The sequence below is a fragment of the Numenius arquata genome, chromosome 3, assembly GCF_964106895.1.
Source record: "Numenius arquata chromosome 3, bNumArq3.hap1.1, whole genome shotgun sequence".
Taxonomy (NCBI): domain Eukaryota; kingdom Metazoa; phylum Chordata; class Aves; order Charadriiformes; family Scolopacidae; genus Numenius; species Numenius arquata.
The window spans coordinates 44288648-44302388 of NC_133578.1; the positions used below are offsets into that span (position 1 = coordinate 44288648).

Sequence of the window (13741 nt, forward strand, 5' to 3'; positions counted from 1 at the left end):
TATATAATCTTACAAAGCCTATTGATTATTTTAGCTGGCATCCAGAAAATACAGTGATCTGGAGATTGTGACAGTGAAAAGATTTGATAAAAAGGGGAGGAGAGGAAGAACTCCATCTAGGAGCCTCACAGACTTCTCTTGCAAAGGGTATATGTTGAGCTAACTCTGAATCTCTTTGGGATTTTTTTGCTGATAATATTTAGGTTTTAGATTCAGATGAGATGGTTTGTCTTAACAATGATGTATGAACTATTATTGATAACTATTACTTTATTTGGAATCTATTGAAGTGGGTTTTTTCTGTTTTACTTAATGTTAACATGAAGCATGAACTTAGTCATTTAAAGTTGCCTCTGTACTTGTATTGCAAAAGTTTCTCTAGGGTTTATCATTTTGTAGAAAATATGGGAATAGCCTTGTTGATGTAGTAGAACTTGTTTCGTTTTCAGGAGGAACAGAGGCAGATGGCTGTAGAGCAGCTTTTGTCCTCAGACCGGAATAGCTTGCTCTCTGAAATACAGGATCTCCGAGCTCAGCTGCGCATGACACATCTTCAGAACCAGGAGAAGCTACAGCAGTTACAGGAAACCCTTACCAACGCAGAAGATCATGGGAGCAAACAAGAACACTACCTTCGGAGGAAAGGTAGTTGTCCTGGTTTGGGGTAAAACAGAACCAATTTTCTGTTCAGTAATTTTGCTTTGTAGCTGGGCCTCTTCTAACTAACTAAACTCTGAAATTAACAGCATATTGTTCAGAAACTGTTCACTCTCACAGTGATAAGACCGGATTATACCAAGGAATGCTGTGCAGAGAGGCCCTCGCTTATACTTACTGCTGTAACAGCCAAGGTCAGGTAGCTTTGTTATTTGCCCCATTGGAGGGTCGGAAGCAGAAAAGCGTGGAGGGGTCACACCTGTGGGGAGGAGGGGGCAGGACAGGTGACCCAAACCTGACCAACAGGGTATTCCATCCCATCTGCCCCATGCTCCGTATAAAAGCTGAGGGATCAAAGGGTCAACTCTCTTCCTTCAATGGCCGACGTCCGAGGAGGACCCTGTCTGTTAGTCTGCCTTTGATCCTGATCCGAGCATTCCTGACTCCAGATCTGGAATCCAGCTCCTGTCCATCACCGAGTCCAGTCTGGGACTTTTCCCTGTGCCTGCTGGTGACGTCATCGTCATCTTGGAAGCTTGATACCGTTTTGTATATACTGTATACCTTTTTTTCCCTTTTTAAAAATTTTTCTTCTTATTATTATTTCATTATTTATTAATATTTTCTTTAAAGTAGTTTAGTTCTTTTTCTAAACTGATAAATATCTCTTCCTCTTCTCTCTTTGAAGAGGGGCAGGGAGGGGCCATCTGTCATTCTGATTGGCCAATCCAGCCAAAACCACGACAGTCGTAATCCCAAGTTCTTGTTATCTGGTCTTCTATGTCAGTTCTTTCTTTTTTTGCCTAGAAGATAAAAGGCAAAAAAAATTCTTTCACAAAGAAGCAGTTGCTGTACAGTTCCTCAATTTTACTAATGCCCTCAGATTTCCTACAATTTTAGAAGAGGAAGGAATTATTCTTCTTTGTAATATTAATAGTTAGGAAAAATCTGTGAAAAGCAAAGAGAAACTTTAAAATAACCCAAAGAAATAGAACTGAAGGGTGACTCTGTTAAATACTGCACGTATGTAGAAAACTTATCAAGGATAGTAAAATATTGTTGTTAGTTTTCAGGAAGTTTTTCACGTATATGTTTGCTAGTAAATGGATGGGTTTGCTTAATGAGGTTTAGAATCCATTAGTAACAGGTTTATTAACAGTATATCACAGTAACTCTGTCTCACCCATCTTTCACGTTCTTCTTACTTTGCCTGGTCCACCAGGAAAGATATAGATAAAGAAATAGAGATAGTGTATCTCTATATACATTAGCTCTCTGAATGTGTATTTCTCTACTGATTCCTGTCATATTTGAAAATAAATGGTTTCTCCAGATAAGAGCACTTTAATGCAGCTGGGGTTTTTTTGCCCAATTTGCACCACTGTAAGTGCTAACATATTGTCAAATTCTCTGTAATGCAAATAACTGTTAACTTTTTCTTATCCTAGTTGAATTACTACAATATAAGCTTCAGCAGGAAAAATCTGTCGTAAGTGACTTGCATAGCACCCTGTCTGAGGAGCAGAAGAGAGCCTCTGAAACATGTGGTCTCTTGAAACAAGAAAAAGCAGCCCTGAAATCAGAGCTTTATGAAAGTAAGCAAGAGAATGAAAGACTGCGGAAAACCCTAGAAGAGCTTCAGAGGGAGATAAACCAGTTACGGTGAGAAGTAGATTTATTAATTTATTTTATTTATCAACAGGTCTGAAAGAGTTTTATACTCACTGGATCCACAAATGGCTTAGCACTTGGGAACAGGAGGAGGAAAACTAACCTCTCACACATGTCATGAATACGTTCATTTTTCCTTACTAACTGATTAAATTTATATATTCTTCAATTCAAATTTGCTTATTTATCTTTTCTGTAGCCTTGACTAAGAAGATTGTGGAAACAAGTGCATGTTGTATTGGTATACTAAAAGTAAACAGACTAGATCCCCATATCCCTGATATACTGCACTCCTGCAGCTTTTGTCTTAGTCTTCCGGTTGTTCCATTTGCCTGTCATCTTGTGTATGGGTTTTTTAGTGCACCACCACCTCCCACTCCCCCTCAACCTCTTCCTAGTGTATGCCAATGTTTTTTCTTTCCTCTCACAGGACAACAGTTTTGCTCTGCCAGGATAGGTACCTTATCCCCATCTTTTAACTGTCACTAAATAGAGCAATTCTAGCTTTCCTTGCAGGGGAAGTAAATATTTTCAGATGATAAATAGCTGTGACTTGAAAACTTGACCCTCTTTAGAAACAGCAACAAGTCAACAGACCAACTCAAAAAAAGAAGCCCAAAATGTCCTGCTTGCGTTGCTAGTGAGGGACATTCTGTTCTGAACATAGATAGAAGTGTCAGTTTTAACTTTTCAGTTAACTTTTAACTTTTCAGTTTTTCATTGGAAAAAAACCAAAAGGATTTGACAGCTGCACTTGAAGACTTGCAGACAGAACATCTAAAGGAAGCAGAGCTACGAGGTTTGTTTGAGGAACAACAGCTTCAGCATAAGAAAGCAGAAGATGAAAAGACAAAGGCCTTGGAGGTAATGCCCTACATCTCAATGCTTCACTTAATGTCATGCACCAAGGCAGGTGAACTAACAGGTTGTTTTTGCAGCTTTTTTTTTAATAACTGTTTAAATCCCTCCCCCCGCCAAACTCTTACTGAACGTGCATAGCGTTTATTTTGTTTTCACAGAATTCAAGCTTTCAGTTACCCTCCTTAATTGCACGTGGAAAAATAAGCGAAAGTTTTTTGGTTTGGACTTTTTTTTTCCATATCTTCTTAGTGGTTTTGGAGCCTTATGCTTTCACATTCTTGGCATCAGTTTTATGCTGCCCTGTGCTGTGTAGGGAGAGCCAGATTCTACAATTGTGTAACTGCACCCTTTATTCCAGAGCAAAAGTGCTGTGAGGATGTGATCTGTATGATCAACTGAGACTATGCACAAGCACCCAATGATACATACGCTTGGCAGAGAGTAACTGGAGTCTTTCCAATATAACATGTATTTCTTGAGGTTAACCAAAGTATGGTTTTGTTCGCTTTCTGCTAAATTGAACAGAAAACAAACAACATCCTCTATCTTGTAAAAAGACTGCTTGTATAGGGAAGGCAGGGACTGTCTTAGCCAAGGCAAAGAGAAAAGTGCATTGCTCCAGGTGTGGTTGTACAACAGATTAAGACACTCACAGTTCACACTGCTGCAGTCTTATATTCCAGATTGTCCCTTGAAGCCCTGCTGTGGAAAGCTGATGCCACTTAGCATCTGACCTGACTTTCTATAAGATCAGAGGAGAGGTGGTGCTGGCTGGAGGGCTAGGGCAGACTCCCTACTAGGAGGAAAGCAATGCTAGCTCTTACAGCAAGTGCCTAGGACTGCCCCTTCAGTTGCTCCCTTTCCTTCTGAAGAAAGGCTGGATCCCAAAATGGACCTAGGAATGGATTATTTTTGTCAGCCCATGCTGTGTGCTTTAAACACATGGGCTGTAAAATCCAGAGGTTTTACATCTACTCTTACTGCTTAGATTTTTGGTTCTTTTTAAATCGACATGGCTTATTTCTGCTTCAGATGTAACTTAATGTGATTGAGTGATGTAAAGAATAGTGATTTCCTAATGAGTGTCTTACTAATTGAAGGAAAATAATGTACTGGAAGTTATTTTAACATTACGATATTTGGTTTTGTTATTTGATGTCAAGTTGCTAACAAGCATGCTTCTGGCACTTGTAATTAGAAAATTAACGTTGTCATTTTAAATTAAACTTTTTAATACCTGAACTACTCTAGTTCAGCGTTGAATTTCTTCCGGGATAAAACAGGAGGTTGAAAATGGCCGAATCCCAGCCTGCCCCATGAATGAGTGTTTGTGCTGGACTATTAATATGTGGTTCCCCTTTTGAACAGGAGCTGCAGGCTGCTTTGGACTTGCAGTTGGTGCAGAACAGCCAACTGGCTGTATCCTTAGAGCACGAGCAAACGGTTAATGATAATCTCCACAAGGAACTTCAGATCGAGCACTCGCGCTGTGAAGCATTGCTGTCCCAGGAACAGACCAAACTGTTGGAGCTGCAGAGAACTTTGGATGCTGAGAAAAATCGTTCGTTGGAGCTCCTGAATTCCTTGAATCATGAACGTGTTTTGACGGAACAGTTGAGCATGAGAGTGAAAGAAGGTGCTTCTTGTCAGCACAGGGAGTTGCTACTGGAACAAGCCATTGTTCGAGAGCTACAAGCCCAGCTGGAAGAAGAGAGGTCTCGAACTATGGAGCTAGCTGCTATTATTGAGAAAACGCACCAGAAGGCTATTTGTTCCAAAAGGAAGCCAGGGGCTGAAGTACAGATGTGCTGCGAAGAAACCCAGAAGGAGAGAGAGGTCAGTGACAAATTATGAGCTACACTGGAATCTCTTCAGGCTCAAAAGCGAGAGGTAATCTGTTCCTTAGAGACCCAGAGGGAAAGAGATGCGAAGCTGAAAGCTGACTGGGAACAACTGCAGTCACTCTTCAAGACAATGAAAGAGCACGATAAAAACAAGAAAGAGGAGAGAGAGAGAGCAAGCAAAGACAGCAGCAACAAACAGAACTAGAGAAACAGAGGGACTGGCAGAGAGATCAAGAGAGACTGGCGAGAATGGCTCTGCAAGCCTTGCCTTACATTGGAATAGCCACAGACTGGGATTTAACCCTGTGGATTGTGGTTTTTAATTGAAATGTTTCCTTCTCTTAAACAAAGCATCCTGAAAAACGCATTAGATGAACTCTTTTCCTGCATTTCTCCAATGCAGCTGTTCTCAGGGTTTTAGGTCTGGGTTTATTGTTGACAGAAGTTGATCTTTGCCTATGCTGGAAATTGCCCTTTGTTAACAGATGGAGAGTAATATGGCTTAAACACTGAACACGAACTAGGTTTCATATCATTGCCCTTATTTTGACCTAGACCCCTAATTATGGTTTGCAACAGTACCCTCCTTGTTTCTCAGCTCCTTCACTTTCCTTAGAGGAGGAGGGAGGCTTTGCAGGCTCTCTGGAGACTTGTCAGTCACCACGTCTGCAAATAGATGGAGAAAATGCCCACTCCAGAGTCATTAAATGGCTTCCTGGTGGCCCTGTAAGGCAGTACTGTAAACCTTTCCCCGTAAGTGGTCTGTTATTTAAGCAACACTGAAATAGATATATCCTAGTTAGGTGTGATGCTTTTATGTGCAATCTGTGTGTGTGTATAAAAAAACAAAAAACTTACATGGTGTATGTACATATGTGTGTGTATATATAAGATGCGATTAACTGCTACTTACTCTGTTCAAATAGCAAAACTTGGAACAGCAACACCAGAGAGATGAACAAAGAATTAAAGAGCTGCAAGAAATACTGGAAATATTAGAAGAAAGAGAAAGAAATCTCCCATCTCCAAACTGTCAGCAAGAACTATTGTGTACCTTAAACATAGATCAAAATGCCAAGCAGACCACAACAAAAGAAACTGAAAAATCGCATCTGCAACAGCAGCAACGGCACCTTGAAAAGATAAGACAGCAGTTGCTTTTAGTAGCTGTGCAGCTGAACGAGTTCATATATAAAACTGTAGATAAGTGAGTAGTTCTTCATAAATATAGTAGTTTTCTTTCCATCCTGCTCCTGAAATTGTGTGGGTCATGGCTGAGAGCCCTGTGCTGAAGGGACTGAATCTGCTTACAAGACTCAACCATGTCTGAAGACATGGTTTTGTGGTGGCGGCAGACTCTGGCTGTTGTCATCCCACTGCAGCCATTCCCATTAGAAGCTTGTGTGCCTGTGTTTGAACTAGATCTGTGAAGTGACCCTGCTTAAAAAGAACAACTCAAAAAAAAAAAAAAAAAAAGCCCTACTGAAAAGAGTCTTTTAGTGATTTGGCAACTGCAGCAGTAAGACTAGAGAGCAATCAAAAAACCAGGTTAATCAACAGATATGCATGTTTAGAACAGGAAATGCCATTGATCACGGCAGGGAAAAGCTAGCAGTCAGGAATGAGTGGCCAAGTAGCAGTAATTTCTTACTTCTTTAGCAGCAGAGTAAAATACTATTGATGTTTTGCTGCAGCCTGAATTTGCATGATAGAATTTCAGACTGGTATGAAATACAGACTTCTGAATAAATCCTATGCAGCTCTATTGAGAAGTTTTACTCTTAAGAATTAATAAAACTGAATCATTTCTGTGTGTCTTCATAATATTTTATGTGATGAATAGTTGCATTAAGTAGGGCTTCAAAACTGAAAGGTTATCCAGTGGGGAGAAAGAATCAAATGTACGTTAACATTAGCACAAATCAATCTGATACTGAAAAAGTATTTCTGTTTAACAGAACAGTTAACGATTGGTCTGCATCAAATGATGAAGCTGTATCCTCGTTACTGCAGACATTAAAGGAACTTAAGTCAGGTTTATTGTCTCTTCCTGCATCTCAGGTAAGGAAAACAGCATATATTTGTTGATTATCATTAAGTTGTTCTGTTTTCTTTGGATTGCTATACACATGTAAATTGATTGATTGATTTGATCCCCCTTGGCCTCCCCCCTTTCTTTTTTGGTAAAAATTCTGAGGAAAATTGTGATTTGCCTTGGGGATGAAAAAAAAGATGTATTCTTGTACTCACACTGTCATTATATTAACATATTTTAGTATCAGACTCTTGGTTTTTTTTGTTGTATCACAGAGTCTGCTTCTGACGGCATTTTTTTTTCTGGATATGTAATATGTCCAAGGTTATCAAGCAATGGGATGTGTTGCTGCTGCTTCTGTATGCATCCAAAGACAGTGATTTTTCAAAAAATTGTCAAGTCATTTTCAAAAAGCTCAATAGTAGTTTGTCATCTCAGTAAGGGTGTTTTGGCTGATGTTTGCAGTATTGCAAATATTTTATACAAGCCTAGGGATTATCAAAGACTGAGCTCAGGTCTATTGATACAAAATACATCATAGAAACATAGCTTTTGGATACCATCTTATTCACCAGATAACTTTGCACTATCATTTGTGTCTTTTTTCATAATAAAGACAGCTTCAACCACACTTCAGCAAAAATTTGGGGATTTAGGGCTAATTAACAGTCTTGGCTCTTGTTCGATTCAGCTTCTCTCTGTTCCCTCACCTGCTTGATGGCAGGTCCCCAGAAAACACACCTTGTCTGATACACGAAGAGGCGTTTTGTAAGTTCTGTTGTTCTCCTGTGCTCTGTAAAAGTCTGAGGTATGACAAGCTGGCCTGACATGGTGCGAGCTCTCCCTGTACCTAACTGCTTACAAAATACAATAAATATTTTCCTTCTGTTGCCTGTGCAACCACTTAGGTGGCTGCCAGTTGGATCATCTCCAGCCTTCAGGAGGGGGATGTAACCTTTTCCCAAGCAGGTGTTCATGGAGTTGTTTTGGTTAAGCCTTCCTCTCACAAAGCTTTAGAGACCTCTGCTATGGACAAAATGCTTGGAGACCCTGTGAGGAGAACCAGACAACCTTATGGCTCTATTTATATCTGACTTAACAGAACTCCTCCAGAGTTAAACTGGCTTTCTGGCTTGGCTCCCTCCAAGTTATTACTATACTGGAAAAGAAGAAATAGTTTGGGTTATTTGTTTTTCCTCTGATGCCATTAATTATTCTGCATTAGAAAATCTGTTGCAAATGCTTTTCACAACTTTTTTGTGGAGAGGTTTTCTAGCCTCTGGTCACCATCAATTAGCGGGCCTCTTAACATGAAGCCAGTGAATGCCACACAGAATAGCAGTCCCTTCTCTTGTTGGACTAGACTTTGCTATTGCCTCCTCCAGGGACTGTGACCAGGATAAAGTAAAGGGACTCAAGTTTTGTTTAACAAAAAAAGAGTGTAGTGGAGCACTCTTAAGACACATGCCTTTCTATAGCCTACAGAGCAGAAACTCTACCTTAATATCCTTTCCCCCATGGGCACCAAAGGCCCTCCTCTTTGCCCTCTTTTCAGGCTTTAATTTTTTCCAGAATCACCTTTTCTTTCAGTTTCCTCCCTGAATTTCTCCTTCCTTTAAGGTACTGAGCCACATGCTCTGGAGACCAAAAGGAATTTACTGTTGTTACCTCAAGTTGCGATAAATTGGGGACTATTAGACAAGGAAAGTGGCAAAATGCCAAAATGATGAAAAATTTGTGCCAAAATTGCTATGGAGTGAACTGGTCAATCAAATGCCAACTGGTGCAGTAGAAATCAAACATGTAGATGAATCATGTAGAACTCCTTCAGATATTAGGTGTATCTGTTGCTGCCTTCCAGTTGAGCTTTTATAGGTCTGTAAGATGGTGGGACCATAGTCCTTGCTGGGATGCTTGCTGAGGAAGCCAAAATAAAGCAGCTTCCCTCCCCTTCAGTGTGATACAGATGGGTTTTCTTCCCCATGTTTGAAATATTTTTAGTAATACTTACCTGAAATGTGTTTTGTATCTGAAGTCCTTATCTCCCTGCCCTTGATCTCAAAATGCTCTTCTGTCCCATCTCTGTGTATAATATGGCACAACCGCCATACCAGTGAAAGCTGCATGTAGGGAATTATGTGCTTTAGTTTATCTAACTTCAGTGTAAAAACTTGAAATTGTATAGAACATCTGTGAAGTAGATAAGTACAGGACAAGGATTTAACTTGGACAGAAATAAATACCTAATTTCAAAACAGTACTGAAGCATTTTTTAAACTAGTTTTAAATATATTGAGAAGTGTAGAGTCTTTGCTTTCTGATGTTTTAAAGCTGCAACATCAAAAGAGAGGGAGGTGGATTATGTGCCATGAAGGTACGGATAGCATTGGAATCCCCATTTGTTACTGTATATATTGCAGGCAGTAAAAAGACTTAGATGGCTGTGGTTTTATTGAAGTTTATTATTTAAGAATTTTTTTTTTTACTTAATAAATTGTGCTCTTCATGGAAGACAAATGTAAATGGCATGTGTTCATGCATTAAGGTATTCATAAGAAATTACTCCTGACAAAGTTCAAACTCTTAATAAGGTTGTACTAAAATAAGTTGCTAGGAGAAATTGGGGTCAGTTGTCTGCACTGGCTCCTCTAATATATATAGATTTTATTTTGAGGGATAAAACATTAACTGTCTCAAAAAATATCTTCTCTCTCTGTTGTGATTTGCCGCATCATGCGCTGATATAACTGTTGACCATTACATTGATAGTCAATATGAAGAAGGTTATGAAGGCAGAACTTCCACAAAAAATAGGACCTGGAGTTGTGGGTCTCATTCCTACAAGAGATGACTTACCACAAAACTGAATTTCTTAGAATTGAATGTGACTTTTCAGAATTTACTTCTGTGGGTGCTTCACAACATGCTTTTGTGTGTGCATATACACAGACACCTTTCTTCACAGTTTCTGTGCTGTGTGTGGATGTTGAAGAAAGCCAGATAATTTTTTTTTCTGTTTCAAAATGTTTGAGAGGCTTCTGTTATTAAAGGGCATATGATTCCTGTTAAGCGATCGGACAGATCTGTAGAGAAGGGGTGGTTTGATTAACAATTAATTTGATACTTTTTAAGAAGGTCTGCATGTGTGTTTTTAATTTACCCATCCTACTTTTTAACACCTGAATGCCACTGCTCATTTTCAGGCTCATTATGTTTTAGTTCGTCCATAAAGTTAGGGTATTATTTGGTTTGAGATGTTTGGCTGTGAAAGTAATGTGCAAAAACCATCACGTCTCACTTCCTTTGGGTTTATTTTATAGATCGGGTCTGCGGATGATACTGACTTTGTTCAAGAACTGGGAAGAGATGCTGGGCAGCGAGAGAGAAACATTTTGCAGAATGCACCGAAACAGGCTGAGTCAGAACAGGCTAAAGCAACCGTTGAAACTGAAAACAAACCAGTGGTAGAATCTTCCAGTCCTAAGGTAAAATGATCGGGATGGCCTGCAAATGGGCTATCTGGAGCTTGATGAGCGAGCAATGCCATAGCCGTTAGCATGTCGTTTAAACCTTTGGCACTTGGTTTGCTTTCCGCTGTCTTGCCTGTTGAACAGATTTGCTGTGTGAAAACTGTTACCAACTCAAGATCATAAAATCCTCTGGAGACTTCAGTCCTTGTTAGTAATTTTTTTGGGGCATTGCCTAAGGGATTAATGTCACATGTAGAACAGGTAATTCAGTAATTCTATTTTTTTTTTTTATAAATATGATAAAACTTGCTGTTGCAGAAGAGCCTGGATGTGTACAGCTCAGATTTCTGTGGATAGAAGTACCTGTCAGATTATGGCCTTTAACTTTCACTTATTGCTGTAGTCTTTTTCAGGTGCTGTTTTAAAGAGTGATTTTATAGATGAACAGTTTTATAAACTGCATATTAAATTAGCAACACTTTCCCCATGTGTCCCACATCAGAAAAGTTCCTTTTTAACTTTCTTAGTGTTAGACAGGAACTTGCACAAGATGTAACCTAGCTCTTTGAAATCTCTGCTCTTAAATGAGATAGAAATTCAGATTTCTTGTCTAAGCATGAAAATATGGAACATCTGTTATTTTTATTTTTTCCCCCCAATCTTAAATAGTTTTTATTCCTCTGACTCATTTGTTTGTAATCAAGTCAGATGGGCACTTATCCCAACATACTTATTCGTTAATGTTTATTGAAAGCAGATGTTATTTTCTTTGTTAAAGAATAACACTGTTTAGACTATGACAATTTTGCTTTGAAACATTGAGGAGATAGAAGGCAGTCTGACAATCCAAGCTCAGGTTCTTTTTAGCTATGTACAGAATTGTTCCAGCTGCCCTTGTGTTTGCAGTATGGATATTTGATGTGAAGACTGTTTGTGGTTGGTTTTCTGCACATCAACCAGTAACTGTGCCAAAATTTTCTAGGCTGGCCAATACTTCATAAACATACAGAACTTTGGGAAACTTGGTAGAAACCTCCATGTATGAGGTCCAAACTGCCAGAGTGTAATACCACAACTTTGCACCAAAACTGGCCAAGTCACAGACTCTGTTATACAAATACTTGCTCAAAATTTAATTTTAGAGATAAGTGTACACTGCTTCCATACTTTATTAAATAGCTTTCTACAATTTTGTAAAGCAGAAAATAGGTTTTAGATGCCTATGCACAACAAAGTTGTGGGAGATACTGCTGGAAAAAGCAACTAACTTTTCTGAGCTTTCTGTAGCTAAATTGTAACAGACTGTATTTCTTTTTCCTTTTTTTTTCTTTTTCCAGTTGCAGAGATTATATAGGAAATACCTTAGAGCAGAGAGTTTTAGAAAGGCTCTAGTTTATCAGAAGAAATACCTCTTGCTGCTCCTTGGTGGATTTCAGGACTGTGAGCAAGCAACCCTTTCTCTAATAGCACGTATGGGAATCTACCCCTCACCTGCAGACCTACAGTGTTCTGGATCACGTTCCCGTCCTTTTACCAAGTTCAGATGCGCAGTCAGGGTAATCATTGCAGTATCAAGGTAAAGCCAAAACACTCACTGTCTCGTATGTGGTGTCAGTGCTCCGTTGGATGAGTACTAAACTAAAGATTTATAAAAAGCTGCTTTTGTCTTGAGGGATACCCAGCTGCAATGTATTTGAGAATCAGTGCACAACCATTACAAACTGATGTCCTTTTAGGTCTGACCCTCTATCTGTTTGGACTCATTGGATAGTCTGTCTTGTATCAGAATGTGGTCATCTCATCAGCGATGGTTTTCTTCTCTTGAATCCAGTAGCCTGTGTTTCATTGGGTGTAATTCTATCATACTCTGGCAATTTCTATCAAATGGATTTTGTTAGCTGTACTTGGGACAATATGCCATCTCATAATGGCTTTTGAGCCCACTTAATGAAAAAAATAGTGGTTACTTCTGAGCAATTCCCTTGTCTAGTAAAAATTTAAGACTTTCAGGAGATGGCACAGAATATCTTTAGGCTGTTGTCTTTGACATGGGTGCTATGAGTGCAATATCAAAGGATGTAGGAACAGTGACCTCCAAACTACTCCTCTGAGGCAGGAAGAGCTGCCACAGAACTCTCTGGAGATTAGGGGCAGAGTGGAGGAGCTGTGCCAAAACAAGCAAACCTTTCCAACAGTTAGAGGATTGCTGTAGAATAAAATGGAATAAGCCTTTATTCTAAAGACTGAAGTTAAAGAATTCTTCCTCCATTCCTGCAAGGATTGTTACTTACGTTGCTTAATACATTTCATGCCAACAAAGAGTTTAATATTAAAATTTGGTGTATTTTTGCTTATTTTTAATGATACTGCATTTGGTGTATTTTTGCTTATTTTTAATGATACTACAAATTTATTTTGTTACTAAGGTTAAAGTTTTTGGTGAAAAAGTGGAATAAAGTTAGCAGGAAGAGCGCACAGGGTGAAACCATTTTTCACAGTATAGGAGGTAATACAGGTAAGCATTTTCAACAAGTTCTTTGGTTTTAATCATAATTTCTCTTAGTGATGTGCTTCATTTAAAAACAAAAATAAAAAAAATACCCACAGAAGTGGCAAAATCTGTTTATCTGTTCGCACAAATGTGTTTATTCATTTCCTGAACACAGTGATTAAGAATTTACAAGGACATTGTAAGAAATTACAATTGAAAACTTTCAGAATTTATAATTTGCAACAATGGTTCCTTCTCTTCTCCCTTTACTGCAACTGCTCAAGCTGCGAAACTGAGTTCATAAAACTCATCAGAGAATTATGTTTGGTACAGTTTGAAGCTACCTGTAATGGAAATTAATGCCTTGAGTTATTAATAAGTCAAGGACAAATACTGCTGGAATAGTATTAAGACGGATATATGTGGTATCAAAATAAGTCTTAGAAGTGGTGTACTCACTAGTGTTACCAGAGGTGAAAAAGAGGTTCTAAGTGGTTCCAGAGGTTCAGAAGAGACTTAATTCGATGGCAGATATACTCTATTTTCTCTGGAGTTTATTAAGTGCTATCAAAGATGACAAAGTGGAGCAGATGGATAGATGGTCTGATGCATTCTGTAAGGACGGTGTTCCTTTGAGTTACTTACGGATGTGTTTGCAAGAATTCGAACAAACATCTGAATGCAGTACCCAGTGTTCTGGAACTGTCCCATT

General features: G+C 38.9%; 1 protein-coding gene across 1 annotated transcript in view; it reads left to right on the plus strand.

Moving 5' to 3' along the window:
• Window positions 1–13741, plus strand: part of PCNT (pericentrin) — a 125930-nt gene that overhangs the window by 104412 nt on the left and 7777 nt on the right. Inside the window, exons 43-51 of the mRNA XM_074145920.1 lie at window positions 450–645; window positions 2106–2319; window positions 3042–3192; window positions 4558–5025; window positions 5960–6240; window positions 6992–7094; window positions 10389–10553; window positions 11876–12114; window positions 12965–13053. Coding sequence (XP_074002021.1) covers window positions 450–645; window positions 2106–2319; window positions 3042–3192; window positions 4558–5025; window positions 5960–6240; window positions 6992–7094; window positions 10389–10553; window positions 11876–12114; window positions 12965–13053 — 1906 coding nt within the window. The remainder of the gene's footprint in view (window positions 1–449; window positions 646–2105; window positions 2320–3041; window positions 3193–4557; window positions 5026–5959; window positions 6241–6991; window positions 7095–10388; window positions 10554–11875; window positions 12115–12964; window positions 13054–13741) is intronic.